The sequence below is a fragment of the Moschus berezovskii genome, chromosome 25, assembly GCF_049115385.1.
Source record: "Moschus berezovskii isolate FMDL1 chromosome 25, NW_MosBer_1.0, whole genome shotgun sequence".
NCBI classification, from domain to species: Eukaryota; Metazoa; Chordata; class Mammalia; order Artiodactyla; family Moschidae; genus Moschus; species Moschus berezovskii.
The window spans coordinates 31,147,538-31,160,539 of NC_142484.1; the positions used below are offsets into that span (position 1 = coordinate 31,147,538).

The 13,002-nt window shown below is 59.4% G+C and overlaps 2 protein-coding genes across 4 annotated transcripts in view; one reads left to right on the forward strand and one right to left on the reverse strand.

The window, feature by feature from the left end:
* The window catches only part of USP35 (ubiquitin specific peptidase 35), a 69,777-nt gene extending 63,042 nt beyond the window's left edge, over positions 1 to 6,735 (forward strand). Inside the window, exons 8-11 of the mRNA XM_088832340.1 lie at positions 1,742 to 1,835; positions 2,728 to 2,834; positions 3,294 to 4,743; positions 5,981 to 6,735. Coding sequence (XP_088688466.1) covers positions 1,742 to 1,835; positions 2,728 to 2,834; positions 3,294 to 4,743; positions 5,981 to 6,148 — 1,819 coding nt within the window. The 3' untranslated portion in view covers positions 6,149 to 6,735. The remainder of the gene's footprint in view (positions 1 to 1,741; positions 1,836 to 2,727; positions 2,835 to 3,293; positions 4,744 to 5,980) is intronic.
* A 1,030-nt stretch (positions 6,736 to 7,765) lies between these two features.
* The window catches only part of GAB2 (GRB2 associated binding protein 2), a 183,383-nt gene continuing 178,146 nt past the window's right edge, over positions 7,766 to 13,002 (reverse strand). For all 3 annotated transcript variants that reach the window (XM_055416084.2, XM_055416086.2, XM_088832341.1), the window contains exons 9-10: positions 12,339 to 12,464; positions 7,766 to 11,557 (exon numbers count right to left, since the gene is read on the reverse strand). In XM_055416084.2, coding sequence (XP_055272059.2) covers positions 11,414 to 11,557; positions 12,339 to 12,464 — 270 coding nt within the window. In that variant the 3' untranslated portion in view covers positions 7,766 to 11,413. The remainder of the gene's footprint in view (positions 11,558 to 12,338; positions 12,465 to 13,002) is intronic.

Here is a 13,002-nt window from a genome sequence, read left to right on the forward strand (position 1 = left end):
GGTGCTTCAGCAGCTAGTTGTGATTTTGTTCACAAATAACACAAGTGCACATCCTTCTACTCTGTCGTCTTAATACAGTATGTAGTGGTATCTCATTGTAGTTTCAGTATGTATTTCCCTGACTGACATGATGTTGAGCATCTTTTCATTGCCTATTTGCCGTCTATATGTTCGTGTGTGTCTGAGTGTGTGTATTTGTGTGTGTGTGTGTGTGAGAGAGAGATGTCTGTTAAGATGTTTGGCTCATTGTTTTGATCAGGTTATTTGTTTTCTTGTTGAATTTTAAGAGTTCTTTGTGTACTTATTTTTAACAGTCCTTTATGAGATGTGTTTTGTACAGATATTTTCTCCCAGTCTCTGGTTTGTCTTCTAATTCTCTTGATACTGTAACATAAAAATTTTAATTTTAATGAAATTCAGCTTATTATTCTGGTGATTTTTCTAAAAAGGTATTCACCACACTCAAGGTCATTAGGTTTTCTCGGAGTTTTATACTTGAGCGTTTTATGATCCATTTTGAGTTAACTTTTGCAATGGGTGTAGGGTTTGTGTTCAGATTAATTCTTTTTGGTGGGGGACGTGTACTTGTTCCAGTACCATTTTGTTGACCAGAGTGTCTCTGCCCCATTATATTGCCTTTGCTCCTTTATTAAAGATCACTTGACTGTGTTTATGGGGGTCTGTTTCTGGGCTCTTTATTCTATTTATCGGTTCACCTGTTCTTTGACCAGTACCACACTTCAAGATCTTTTTGACAAGTCTCAGTCAAAGTAAGGCTTGATTTTGGCTGTGGGAGGAGCTCCAGGCAGTTTCTTCTCTCAGCTTCAGCTCCAGGGGGACGAGGTTGGAACTGAACTCCAGGACTTCCTGACACCGCTGCTGCTGTGCTTCTCAAGCTGCCTGGGGAAGGACTAGCTTTGTTTTGTTTTTGGATTTCCAGTCTGCTGTAGACTCCTACTTTTGTAGAATATAATGCAGTGACTTACTAGGTGATTATGTGTCTGTGTAACAGTGATGTCAAATCACTATACAGGTTTCTAAATGCTCTCTCCGAACTTGCTTTGTTGCAGCCTGCTAAGTGGACCACACTTTGGCTACACTGCCCTGTACAGTGGGTGCAGGCTGGAAAGATGCCTGACCTGTATGCTCAGAGCTTTTTGTGAGAACAGGAGCTCAGCTGGGGCCGGGGAATTGGTTTGTTCCAGGGGATGTGGTTGTCAGGAAGGGCTTCTTCTCCTCTCCCATAGGATCAGACGTGTCAAGAGCCCCAGCCTACCCCCACAGCGTCCTCTATTTTCCAGCATATTCTTCACATTGACCCCTGCCTCCCTCATTTGAGGAAAGAGGAACAACTTGGGGGTGGTCCTTGTGGAAGGGGCTCTGGTTGGAGTGGGGGCCTGCTGCTCTGGATGGTCTGAACACCGTCACCCAGGGATGCAGGGCGGAGGGTGTGAGCGGCTAGTGGTGATGTTGGCATGGACTCTGGAGCATGTCTGAGAGTTCAGAGATTAGAACCTTAGGACATTCAGAGCTTGGAGTCAGGGGATGTTAGAACTAGAAGGGGGATGGCAGGGGTCATTTCATCGTCCAAACTGAGTTGTTCACCTGCCCCCCTGCCCGGCTTCTGGCCCAGAGTTGAGCTACAAGTATCTGTCCTGCCTGTAGCCTGGATGCCTTGGGTTGCCACAGTGTGGGTGAGTTAGAGGCTCTCTGGGTTAACTCTGGGTGCTCTGTTTTGAAGTTTCAGACACTGTGTGCTCCGTTTGACTGAAAACAACTCGCAGCCCTTGATGACGAAGCTGCAGTGGCTCTTCGCCTTCTTGGAGCACAGCCAGGTGAGTGCAGGGGGTGTGGGGTGCAGGGGATGCTGGAAAGGAGGCCTGGTCCGACGCCTCCCCTTCCCCAGAACCTGCCTGCACTTGCCTCCGGGCCCCTGCTTGCTGTCAGCTGTTGGGCCCCAGTCCAGGCAGGCGTGGGTTCATGGGCAGAGCCCATGGGGCTGGTTCAGTGCCCTGACTGGGCAGGAGAAGGTGTGCCGGCGGAGCCCCCTGTGCAGTGCTGCCTACATTGCTCCTGTTGGTGGTCCAGTCCCCCGTATGAGGTGTTGCTCTGTTGGCCGGCTGTCATTTTGGAGCATTCACACTGCCAGGCACCCTGAGGGCTGTATATGTTTTATTCACTGCCTCTGCCCTCATGGAACCTAAAGGCCTTGACCAGGCATCACAGCAGGCCCTCTGCAGGGGCGGGGGCGCAGAGGTACGTCAGCCACGGTCATGCTTTCACAAGATGCAGTCTGGTAGGGAAGATGGACCTGTAGACTGAAACTGTAGTGCTTAAGCAGAGAACAAGGCGTGTGTGGTTTCCACGCAGGGTAGGGAGAGGTTGATCATGAGGGGGAGTGCGTGGGACAGGGGACCCTGCATCTGGGACTTGAACTCTAAGCTAAGCTTCTGATAGGGAAAGGGTGTTTCAGGCAGAGGGAATGGCAACAAACCAGGGAAGAACAGACTCCTGGAGGACTATTCCTCTACATGGATGCCTTGCTCTTAGGCGGCATGGACTTGGTAGGATGGAAGAAGTCAGGGACGGACAGCTGGGAATGAATGGGGAGGCTGGGAGTTTGGGGCAGTGACTCCCCAGGGTGACCCTCAGGCCTGGCATGCTGTGGAGCTGGTTGGTGAGTGGCCCCCCAGTTCCTGACTCGTCTCTCTCCTGCTTTGGTTGCAGCGTCCCGCCATTTCTCCAGAGAACTTCCTGTCTGCATCCTGGACACCCTGGTTCAGCCCTGGCACCCAGCAGGACTGCTCGGAGTACCTGAAGTACCTGCTGGATCGGTAGGGGAGGCTGGGCCTGGCTCTGCTCCAGGCTCCGCATCTGGAGAGGGTGCTGGTGGGGAAGCCCCGTGCCCCTGCGTGGTGCTGTCTCTTCCTGGAAACCGGGGTGTGGCCCGGCGCTTGTGGAAGGCTTGGAGAAGATGGGGACAGGGGCCGCGGGTGGGGGACGTCCTGGAGGTGCTGACATGAAGCATGACCGGGGAGGGTGAGTGTGTGTATGTACACTGTGCTGTGCTTGCCTGAGTGTGCACGTGTGTGTTTTCTCATCAGCGCTCTGGGGGCCCGCGCACAGCTATGTGTGCAGGTTTGGGAGCGTTATGCAGGTTAAGTATGTAGCGGGTGCCTGCGTGTCTTGAGTACACGTGCGTGGATGCCACCTAGTACACATGCAAGTGTGTTCCGTGTGCCGCCTCTGCACGTGTGTAAACGTGTGTGACCCATGTGTGTTCCCCGCGACAGGCTGCACGAAGAGGAGAAGACCGGGACGAGGATCTGCCAGAAGCTCAAGCAGTCGGGCTCGCCCTCCCCGCCCGAGGAGCCCCCCGGCCCCAGCGCCACCTCCGTGGAGAAGATGTTTGGGGGCAAGATTGTGACTCGGATATGCTGCCTGCGCTGCCTCAACGTCTCCTCCAGGGAGGAGGCCTTCACGGACCTCTCGCTCGCCTTCCCCCCTCCCGAGCGCTGCCGCCGCCACCACCACCACCACCACCACCATCACCACCACCGCCGCCGCCGCCTGGGCTCCGCGATGCTCCCCGCGGAGGCCGCGGGCGCCCAGGAGCCAGGCAGGGCCGGGCCTCGGAGGCAGAGGAAACACTGCATCACGGCGGGCGTCCCCCCCACCATCCTGGACGCGGAAGGCCTGGGCCCCCACGGCCTCGGCGGGCAGAGCGGCCAGGAGGAGAAGGGGGAGACGGGGGAGAGCACGGAGGAGGAGGAGGCGGCGGCGGGAGAGGAGGAGAAGGTGGAGGAGGAGGAGACGGAGAAGGTGGAGGCGGAGGAGAGGGCGGCCCAGGACGAGGAGGAGAAGGTGGAGAAGGTGAAGGAGAAAGTGGAGGAGGAGGAGACGGTGGAGAAGGTGAAGGAGAAAGTGGAGGAGGAGGAGACGGTGGAGAAGGTGAAGGAGAAAGTGGAGGAGGAGGAGGAGGAGAGGGAGATGGAGGAGGAGAAGGAGACGGAGGAGGAGAGGGCGGCCCCGGAGGAGGCGGCGGCAGCGGCCGACGGGGAGGCGGCGGCGGCCGGCCCGGGCCCGGGGGCCCTCCCGAGCGCTGCGGCCGCCTCCGGGGACGGCTCCCGCTCGGTCCTGGACCTGGTCAACTACTTCCTGTCGCCCGAGCGGCTGACGTCGGAGAACCGCTACCACTGCGAGTCGTGCGCGTCGCTGCAGGACGCCGAGAAGGTGGTGGAGCTGAGCCAGGGCCCGCGCTACCTCATCCTGACGTTGCTGCGCTTCTCCTTCGACCTGCGCACCATGCGGCGCCGCAAGATCCTGGACGACGTGTCCGTGCCCCTGCTGCTGCGCCTGCCGCTGGCCGGCGGCCGGGGCCAGGCCTACGACCTGTGCAGCGTGGTGGTGCACTCGGGGCTGTCCTCGGAGAGCGGCCACTACTACTGCTACGCCCGCGAGGGCGCCGCGCGCCCCGCCCCGGCCCCGGGGGCCGCAGGGCGGCCCGAACCCGACACCCAGTGGTACCTGTTCAACGACACCCGGGTGTCCTTCTCCTCCTTCGAGTCTGTCAGCAACGTCACCTCCTTCTTCCCCAAGGACACGGCCTACGTGCTCTTCTACCGGCAGCGGCCGGAGGAGGGGTCCGAGGCCGAGCCTGGCTCCCCCCGCACCCGGGCAGAGCCCACCCTGCACAAGGACTTGATGGAAGCCATTTCCAAAGACAACATTCTTTTCCTGCAGGTGAGCAGACCCCCACGGGCTTCCAGCAGCCTACCGGCTCGGATAAGTGGCTGCTCCTCTCTGAGCCTTTGCCTTTTTCCTTTGATCCACTCATCTCACTCAGTGCTGGGATACAGTGGGCCAGACAGGCCTCTTGCTTTAGACGAACACACATTCAGTTCAGTTCAGTCGCTCAGTCGAGTCCGACTCTTTGCGACCCCATGAACCGCAGCACGCCAGGCCTCCCTGTCCATCACCAACTCCCGGAATTCACTCAAACTCATGTCCATTGGGTCGGTGATGCTATCCAGCCATCTCATCCTCTTTCGTCCCCTTCTCCTCCTGCCCTCAATCTTTCCTGGCATCAGGGTCTTTTCAACACACATTTGGAACGACCGTTTCTTTATTAAGCTGTTGTGTGCTGGAGGAGGGGCTCTGTGAGTGAGTAGTGGATACGAGCGGGTGGGGAAGGCCTTTGGGAGGGTCGCCCTCTCACTGTGCCCTCGACTCCACTCCTAAGAGTCTAGGGTGGCATCAAAGTACTTAGCAACTGGAACAGCCAGGGCTCCGAGCAGCGTGAGGCGTGCTGCCATGAGCAGCGTGAGGCATGCTGCCTTAAACAGCTGGGGTGGTTACACCTGGACCCTGGCCAGCGGCACCTGGGTGGGGGACACTGGGTCTGCTCTTCCATTTCTGCCAAGTCCTTCAGCGGGAGGTGGGTCTGGGGCTGGTGGTGAGGGGTCTTCAGGGCCAGCCCCAGTGCGGCAGGAGGGAAAGCTTTCTCCTTGGCAGAGTGTCCCTCCTGCCTCGAGAGGAAGGAAGCCTGCAGAGAGGTCCTGGTGGGGTAGGAGGTGACCGTTGAAGTCTCTGGACTGCCTCCTCCAGGTGCCACCTGAGGCCCCTGACCGCTGTTCAGTCTAGTCAGTAGAAGTGAGGTGCTGGGAGAAGTTCAGTCTAGTCAGTAGAAGTGAGTTCCTTTTCTCCAGCGTGCTGGGAGCTTATACTGGGAGGCGCGGGGGAGGAGGAATGGTTTTGAAGCCTAGATACAGGATGGCTGTGGGTCTAGCCCTCCCATCCTCTGGCTCAGCGGGAGTGCCCCTGGGGGAAGCTGGGGCTCTCCTCTGTGCCTGGCTCTGGGGCCCTCCCGAGCAGTGAAGCTCGGAAGGGCTGGGTGGCCACGGGGGTTGGGGGGTGAAGGAACACTGGCTTCGGCGCCTATGTTTGAAGCCTCCTGCACCCTCCCCATCTGTGTTTTCAGGAGCAGGAGAAGGAGGCGCGGAGCAGGGCAGCCTACATCTCCGCGCTCCCCGCGTCCCCGCACTGGCGGAGGGGCTTTGACGAAGACAGAGACGAGGACAAAGGCCCTCCTGGGGGCTGCAGCCCTGCCGGTGGCAGCGGTGGTGACTTCCACAGACTGGTCTTCTAATGGGACCCTCGATACCCTCCTGGCCTGCTTGCGCTTGTGGGTGCCACAGCCGACCTCAGGGTGGGGGTCCCGGGCAGAGGCGCTTGGCCAGGTGGAGTCTGGGGGAGGCCGTGGAGGCAGCCCCTTCCAAGGCGAGAGTGATGGAGCGGGGGCTGCTGGCCTCAGCCTGGAGGGCACAGAGACTCAGATGCGGAGGTGAGACCCGAGCCCCTTAAACTGCCCTCGGGCCCCGACGCTGGGATCAGCCCCCTTAAGACTTGCACCCGAGAGTTGTGGTCAGCTTGGAGAAGCTGAGGTGGACACTCTCTGGGCCTCAGCCCCTGCCCTGTGTTTGCCATCAAGTAGCAGTTCCCTTACAGCCCCTTTCAGACAATCCCGTGTCTTTATAGTATAGACGCTGAGGAGGGTCCAAGCCCCAGCACACAAAAGGGGGCTGCGTGTCGCCCCTCCGGCCGCCTTCTTGCTTCTCCGAGGGGAGTGAGGCACTGTACGTGGTGCCGACGCTGTCCTTCTGGGCAGAGTGCAGGTGGGAAGCAGGCTGGCGCGGGATCAGAAAGGGTTCCCCCAACACGGAGCCGCGATGCAGAGGGAAGGGCGGCCCCGAAGCCCTTCTCCCGCCCCAGTGCCTGAGAGCCCCCCTTCTGGGTGCAAGAGAGAGTCCTTATTTTACTGCAAGTATGTGTGTGTCTCACGACGTCTGTCCCGAGGGCCGCTGGCTGGCTCAGCGCCTCAGCTGTTGGTCACTGTCCCCCGGGGCTGGTGGGGAGCAGATACTGACTGCGTCGTGCCCTGACACTGCTGTACCTGTTCTAAACGGAGAGGAGAGAACTGGGTCGCAAACAGGAATAAAGAGAGGTTCTCTGAAGCCTTTAAAGCTGTCGTTCTTCCCGCTCTAGCCATGGCTTCTCGCCATCTCTGGGCAGGAAGGCAGGGACACCCCCTTGCCCTGCTGACCTGCGTGCTGCACCGGGGAGGTGAGTGTGCCCTGCACGTTAAGTGCTGTGTAAGTGTGAGGCCTGGTGGCGGGGATGTGCCCGGATTGGGGACGGGGGTTTGACTCTGGAGGGGCCGGTGCACAGGCTGGGGCCACCCAGACAAGACACTAGAGGAATTCCGTCAGCTCGAGGCTGTCCCCACACTCCTTTCTTACCGCTGAGAACCTGGGTGGGTGGGCTCAGGCCAGGAGCAAAGCAGCCTGCAGCCCTCAGGGTCCGCCCATCTGGGAACCTGGCACAACAACGGCCTGGCCAGGAGCTTCCTGGGCTCCAGTGGAAGAGCTGAGCTTTGGCCCCAAAGAGCCCCGAGACTCAGGGACCAGCTCATGTGGGCTGACGGGTCTGTCAGAGACCGAACGGTCATATTCAGAACTCAGCTCTGTGGTCCCGCGCGCCTTTTAAGAAAGATGGAACTGGCAGAGGTTGCTATTACTTCCATTTCACACACCAGGAATACAGATTGCAAGGTAAGGAGGATTCGCACTTGTTCTTACAGCCAGGAAAGGTCCCCAGTTGTCTCCTGTTCAGCGGAAGGTGGAGTAGGCGGGGATGGGGGCGGACTGTCTGGCAAGCCCGCCGCCCCCCACCCCCACTCCCCGGACGAGGCAGACGCCGCAGCCTCTCTGCTTGCTTCTCACGGACTTTATTGTCATCTAGCTCCGCCACCCCAGTAACAAGGGCCCTGCAAGCTCCAGGCCTGTACCATGTGTCACCACCGCAAAAACAGGACGCCTGTGAACGCATTCCCATCCCACCCCAGACCTACTCACAGGATAAATACATGTTACAAATTTTTAAAGAAAACAATAAATTAATAACTTAAGTGATTAGGCACCAACAGCGATTTGAAAAATTAAATGTCAATTTTAAAGGGTAACAGGGCCGGAAATCTAAGACCGGGCTTCTTCTAGCCCATTTTCTCTTCTCGATAAAGCAACGATTTCGTGGAAAATGATTCTACATTTCAAGACACGTGTAACCAACAAACACGGAAGAACACACACCACCAAATATCACACGCCAGCCCCGCGGCAGACGGCCCCCTAGCCCTTGAAAAGCTCAGTGAGTCTCGGAAGGCGGCTTGAGCACTCCTGTGCGCAGCCTCTGACCCTCACCGTGCGCGCACGCACTGAGGGACGGAGAGGGGAAGGACGCGCCGATTTTCCTCCTGCCCCGCGCTCTGCTTCCAGCTTCCCGAGCTCCATCAGAGGGCCGAGAGCAGGGCGGGGCGGGGTGGCCACAGCTGGGGGCAGGTTGAGAATTGTGCTTCTGTCCTAGGGATGGGACGCAGGTGAATGGCTTTCAATGTAAAAGTTACTGCAATCAGGTCTAGGTAGGGCACTGGGTTAAGTAGCCCTCGAGACAGGTCACAGAGCAGGGAGCAGCCACAGAAGAAGCCTTAGGGCCCAGCTGACCCCACCGAGGTGGGGAAGAGACACAGCTCCCTGCAAGCACTCGTCCCTGCCTTTAACCCCATGGAGTGGGGGAGCTGGACCCGGAGGGGGCAGCTGCCTGCTCCTGGGAGCCCCAGGCAGGAGGGGGCTCTGCTGGCCGACGCAGGGCCTCCTGGGTTCTCCTTCTACGCCAGGACACCAACAGAGGTGAACTCTGAGCCACCGATGGGGATCAGACACCGGGTACTTGGGGCGTTTGAGCCCCAAGTCTCTGCTTTCAGCAGTCTTTGCTTCTCTTGTACTTCCTCTGGTCTCTGCTCCCGCCTCCACCCTAAGGGTTTGGGGGTTGGAGGAATCAAGAGCTGGAGGGAGGCCTCCTTGGAGGTTAGATTTGAACACCTCCGTCTCTCGAGACTCCAACCAGTCTCACTCACCTTATGGCACCATTCGGAAAACACTGACATCATTAGGGCACCTGATGATCAATAAGGAATGATACTGGGGACTGATGCATCCATACCTGGGCCCACCTGAAGCCTCTGGGGTGGGGTGGGGGTACCGTTCAAAGCCCTACCGTATGAGACTGTCTGTAGAGGGCCCTAAAGGGACACAGGGCTGGGCAGTGACCTACCAAACCCTGCCCAGGGTAGGCCACTGCCACCATCACCACTTCCATCTGTGTGAACACCAAGGCCTTGCTGCTGCTAAGGGCCTGGCCTGGGCCCATACTCCCAAAGGTCTGTTGTTCCCAAAGCACAAGTCTCTCTGTCTTCCTCCACTGAAGCCCAGACCCGCCCTCCTTCCCCTCCAGCCAAGTCAAGCACCTGCTTTTCCTAGAAACCACATTCCCTGATCTGCACACCTCCCCACTCCTGCCCGCACACCAGCCTCATGGAGAAGTGGCCTTGACTTTTCCGCACATCCCCAGCTTTGAGTCTCTCATGGCCATCACCAACGTGTCCTTGTCTTTTTTTTCTCATTGAGCGTGACCTTCTCAAACACAAAGTCTTATTAATTCCTGTGTCCTCAATGCGTAGTCCAGACCTGGCCACAGCAGCTGCTGCCATCACTTAACTGAGTTGATGTGACTAGAGGAGTTCTCACCTGTTGAGACCATCTCTCCCAGAACGGAGTACGGTCAAGCCTCAGGCTGCTGAGGGGTAAGCGTGTGTGTGTACACACGCTCATAGGAGCAGAAAGGGGAGCAGCAGCCACCTCCCTTAGGTAGGGTCAGAACTCATTTCTTTTGGAGGAAGAAGGTCTGTTCTCAGGGTAGGATGAAACATCTGGTCCACCCAGTTGCCTCTAAAACTTTTTAAAAATTTGGCCAAGAACTTGAACATAAGAGTGTCTCCCTCCCCAGACTTGGGAGAAGGAGCCTGGGGTGATGACCCCCTCTGTCCTGGCAGAGGGCAGAGGGTGACAACAACCTAGGGGCCTTTCCAGCCCTGCCCTCTCCTGTCCCTGTAGCCAGGACTGAGTCCAACAGGGCACCTGGGACTCCACAGAGCAACGGGGGGTGACCCAAGCTGACCGGGCACCAGGCCACGCCCCAACCTTCCCTGGGCCTGGCACAAACCTCAGTCGGAGGGCACAAGCCACTGGCCACCCTGCCACATCCTCGGGGCTCTGTTCCGCCTGCCGTCTGTCAGTCCTGGAACTGCCCTTGCCTGCCACCAGGCCAGCTGCTCCCCAAGAGTGACGTCACCGCTCCCTTTCTGCTCAGCCTGCATCTCCGTGGCACTGCCGGGGTCTCTCTCTCCAGCAGGGTGCTGGGTGGACCTCCCAAAGCCCGCACAGTCCCCACCTCAACTCTCAGCCGCCCCGCCGTGTCGCTCGTCTTACAGAAGCTCACTTGCTGTGCCGTTTCCATGCCAGTCCCAGGTACCCCCGTGGGCCTCTGCCCAGGCTGTCCCAGGGTGACCCCTCGGCACCCCCACCCCCACACGCCCACCCTGCAGCCTGCGTCACCCCCACACAGCTCCACCGGCCCCCCTTGCCATGCCGGCGCCCCTGCCCCTACACTGTCGGCCAGCACAGTCCAAGCCTTATCCGGAGCGGCGCCTCCCGGCGGGCGGGGTCAGGGAATGGTGCTCTGTCCTGGATGGCAGAGCGGGCCTGAGGCTTCACGGTCCCAGGAGCCCGGCCCTGTCTCCCCATCTCCTGGGCTCTGAGCCCTGCTCCGTGTTCTTGGTGGCCGGTCGTCCCCAGCCTCTTCCTCTCTCCACTTCTCTCACCCCTAAAAGTGGGGAGCTGCCCCGAAACCCCTGCGGGGCTCCACTGCCCTTCCGTGTCTCGGGCTCTAATTCTTCTGTCCCTCAAGACAGCCTCTGACCTTCCTCTGCGGCTCCTCCGCCTGTGGGTGGCCTCGCCCCGCCCCTGCCAAGGAAGACAGGGAGGAAGAGGTCCATGGCCACAGTGGCCTGCTGATCCTTGAGTGCCTGGTCAGCAGGACGATGTGGCCTCTTCTGGGACCGATTCAGGGAGCCCAGTAGCTGGAGGCCGGACGGTGAGGTGTGGAATCGGCTCAGAGCCGTGGCCTAGCCCCCACACGTCTGGTAGATATTCGGGCCTGAAGGGCAGGTGGAGGTTTAAGGATGCTTTTTGGCAAGAGCTCTAACTAAGGTAGGATGGCCATTGCTGATAAAAATCAAAGGTGGGCCTGGACAGGGCGGAGGAAGTGCCTCGATCAGGCCCTTGCCTCCCAAGGGGAAGGGGTCAGGGTCCCTGATGCCAAGTGCTTTGAAGGCCAGAGTGGCAGAGGAGAGAGAGAAGAGAGGAGGTGGGCAGGAGGGCGTGCTGGAGAGGCGAAGGGCGAGCAGACGGGGAGGCCGGCTCTGCAGGCATGGCCCCCGGGAACCTCCCTGGCGTGGGTGTCACAGCTTGGCACCCTTGGAGGGCTCCGAGGACTGCCGCACGTCTGTCCACTCCTGCATGGTGTTCTGCAGGGCCTGGGTCTTCTCCTTGTCCACTTGAACGTAGTCCACCTTCTCGTCGGAAGTGACCGATGACGTGGATGGCTGGGGGACAGACCGGGGAGGTGAAGGGGCTGTGAGTTACCTTAACGCAGGGAGCAACAGGTGGCTCTTCCTGAGTGGCGTCAGGGGTGAGGAGATGGGCCTCTCTGACCTGTTTTATTCCCCTGAAAATGGCCTGTAGAGCCTGACCTCCACCCTGCACCAGCCCTCTTCCTGCTCAATGTCACAGCCAACCCTCTTGCTGTTGCAGCTCTGAGGGGACCCAGGCCCTTCCCTGGGTCCAGGCCTCCACCCATTCCCCGTGGCCCCTTGTCCAGGAGAGGGAATTGGCCGGGCACCACCAAGCGCCAGCTGCAGGGCTCTATGGGGGTGCGCGGTGAGCACGCACAGCTGCGTGGGTGGGGGGCACTGTGTCAGTGCTCCTGTCGGGATGGGGCAGCTAAGTGTGCTTCCGGGGGCGGGTGTGTGTCTGTGTGTGTGCGCCTTTCCCAGGCTGCACCCGGACAGCGCGTTCTCAAAGAGCTAAGGACCGGGACACGTGCTCCCCGCATCTTGGCTCTGTCACGGATTCACACATGACCCTGAGTGGATCGCATCTCTGTGTGCGCTCATCTGTCCATCCGCATGGCGAGGGGAGGGACGGGTGGATGGACGAGGGCCTGTGGACTCAGGGTGCCTGAGTGCTGAGACTGAGGGTGCATGAGCCCCCTGAGACCCAGAGCTCAGCCCAGCCCAGCTGGACAAGGCCCCTGGCCTCTGGGACCCCTCCCCCCAAGGCCCCAGGAGCTCAGTGGGACCCCCCCCCAACTCCCACCCTAGGCACCTTGCGGTGGGGGCCTGGGGAACTCGGCTGGAAGTCCAGGGCCAGATAATCCACACTGCCAGTGCTCTTCTTAGGGGCTGGGCTGTTGGTGCCGCTGGGAACGGGAGATGCAGACACGGGGTTTTGCTATCACAAAGGAGGCAAAAAACTGTTAGTGACTTCAGGAAGCAGACTCACCCACCACCGGGGGAAAAGCACACCTCTGGGAGTGAGAGCAGCTTGTTCACCGAAGGCCTGCGCTGTGCCGGGGACAGCCCGTGTTTCTGTTTAAACCCTCAGAACAATCATGTAGGCATTATTACTTTTTTCTTTTCCCATGAATATAAAACTGGTTCAGAGAAGCTAAAGGAACTTGCCCACGGCTGCACAGCTGGTGGGCAGGGGAGACGTTCCAGCCTGGGCTGCCCTTGCTGTGTTGCGCCGCCTCCCGCCCGGGCCGTCAGGCCAGGCCTCACCCTCCCTCCCTCCCAGACCGGCCCTCTCTCGCTGCCCTCAGAAGAGAGCTGTGCCCCGCGTTCGCTGGACCAGCCCTGCTTCTCTGGGGCTCCCACCACGGCCCGGAGCGGGGCAGTCACCCCACAGCAGCCTGGACCCTGCCTGCATCCCAGCTCCTCAGGGGTCACTAGAGAGGGCCCTCATCATCAGGCAGCGCGAAGCCCTGGTC